At 52.3% G+C, this 1710-nt stretch overlaps 1 protein-coding gene across 1 annotated transcript in view; it reads right to left on the bottom strand.

Moving 5' to 3' along the window:
- Positions 1-1089, bottom strand: part of SCG5 (secretogranin V) — a 51595-nt gene extending 50506 nt beyond the window's left edge. Inside the window, exon 1 of the mRNA XM_019649188.1 lies at positions 994-1089. Within this exon, the coding sequence (XP_019504733.1) occupies positions 994-1089 (96 nt within the window). The remainder of the gene's footprint in view (positions 1-993) is intronic.
- Positions 1090-1710: the final 621 nt, after the last annotated feature.

Genomic DNA, 1710 nt, shown 5'->3' with positions numbered 1-1710 from the left:
AATCAGAAACGTTAGGAGTGATGGAAGGAACAATTTAGCTTAGCAGACATCTAATACGTTTGAGAACCTGACGGTGATGAAAATATACACAGCTGAGGCCTGCCCTGCAATCTGGAAGGGGAAGTGGGGACCTTGCTCAGTCACCTACCAGCTGCATGATCTTGGGCAAACGCCTCAGCTTCTTCCTCTGCAAAAGGGCTGAGCAAAGCATCTGTCTTATAGGGTTGTTGTGAGGTGTGGGGAAGCACGTAGGCAGGATTAGAACCCTGCCAGGCACAGGAGCCCCCTATGCAGATGTTGCTATTATTATGTTGGCAATATTGCCTTAGGGTTCCGGGGATTACGTTTTTGGGGAGGCAGAGTGATGAGAGGGAAGACAGACCCGTGAAGGCGAACACTAGTCCGGGGAGTCACCCTGTACTAAACGTTGGCTTCTGTAGAAACAGAGGCCTGCAGAACATGGGGACAAACATCCATGAAGCTTCCCTCTGCAGCTGCAGACCTGCGCTACTGGCGGTGGCCGCGCAACCCCTTTCTTTCTACCATTTTTCTACGCATTTGCTTCCCTGAAACCGAAATATTTATAACCTCTATTTTTTATTTTTCTGCATAGAAAGGCTTTTTCTAGTCACCCCTGTATGCAAAACCTTGTTGTCCAAAGAGCAAAGCCTGAAATTCTGACGGGAAAGGCCGGAGGCAGCCCCCAGCCCCCCAGCCATCTCCATCTTTCCCTGAGTCCGCTCTGAATGCGGGATGCCTTGTTTCATGTACACCCCTGGCCAGCACCGTTATCATTTGATGAGCTACGCAGTCTCCCTGGGAACTGCTTCCTTCGTATCTATAGCCGACCCTCCTAATTTACCCACACCCATCATCCTTTGTCTGCCCCCAGTCTGCTACTCTAGGATCTGAGCCCTAAACGAGTCCCGACCCCCAAACACCCGCATGCCGCCTGGGCGTCAGGAGGTCGAGCCGGCTAAGCGCAGGACTCACCGAGGGCCGGAGGCGCCTGCTGCGGTCTGGGCCTTGCTGGGGGTCGGGCGGGCAGCCGAGCGATCTGGGTCTCCGGTGCGTCACCTCCCTCCGCATCTTAGCTCCGCCCCGGCCCCTCCTCCAGCAGGTGGAGGCCGCCCAGCCAGGACTCCCGGGAACACAACCCAGATGCTGGGGCCTCCTGCATTGAGCCGCGCAGCGTTCAACCCACGCATTCCAGACACATCCCCTAGAGACCCTCTTTATCTGTCGTCCCCTATGAAGTCACTCACCTTTTCTCAAGCAGTTAACAATGTGCCTGATCACCACTTTGTGCTTTGCTCCCAGTAGCACTTTTTTTTTTTAAGAAATTTTATTGGGGAACAGTGTGTTTTTCCAGGACCCATCAGCTCCAAGTCAAGCAGTTGTCTTCAATCTAGTTGTGGAGGGCGCAGCTCCTTGGCCCATGTGGGGATCGAACCGGCAACCTTGGTGTTAAGAGCACTGTACTCTAACCACCTAAGCTAACCGGCTGCCCCCCTTTCCAGCATTCTTTAGTCTTTTAGCTTGAAGAGGAAAGAGCTAATGGGGCAATGGTAGAAGCAACAAAAGATAAAGCGGTCCTAAGAACTTGTAATGATGTCAATAATAGGTATATCATAAGGGTGCTTTCCGGAGCCCTTTCACTGGGCAGAGAAATGATGAGGCTATTTAATACAAAATGCTAGAAACTCCTGC

Source organism: Hipposideros armiger, unplaced genomic scaffold (genome assembly GCF_001890085.2).
Source record: "Hipposideros armiger isolate ML-2016 unplaced genomic scaffold, ASM189008v1 scaffold_130, whole genome shotgun sequence".
NCBI classification, from domain to species: Eukaryota; Metazoa; Chordata; class Mammalia; order Chiroptera; family Hipposideridae; genus Hipposideros; species Hipposideros armiger.
This window is presented reverse-complemented; position numbering and strand designations above follow the sequence as displayed.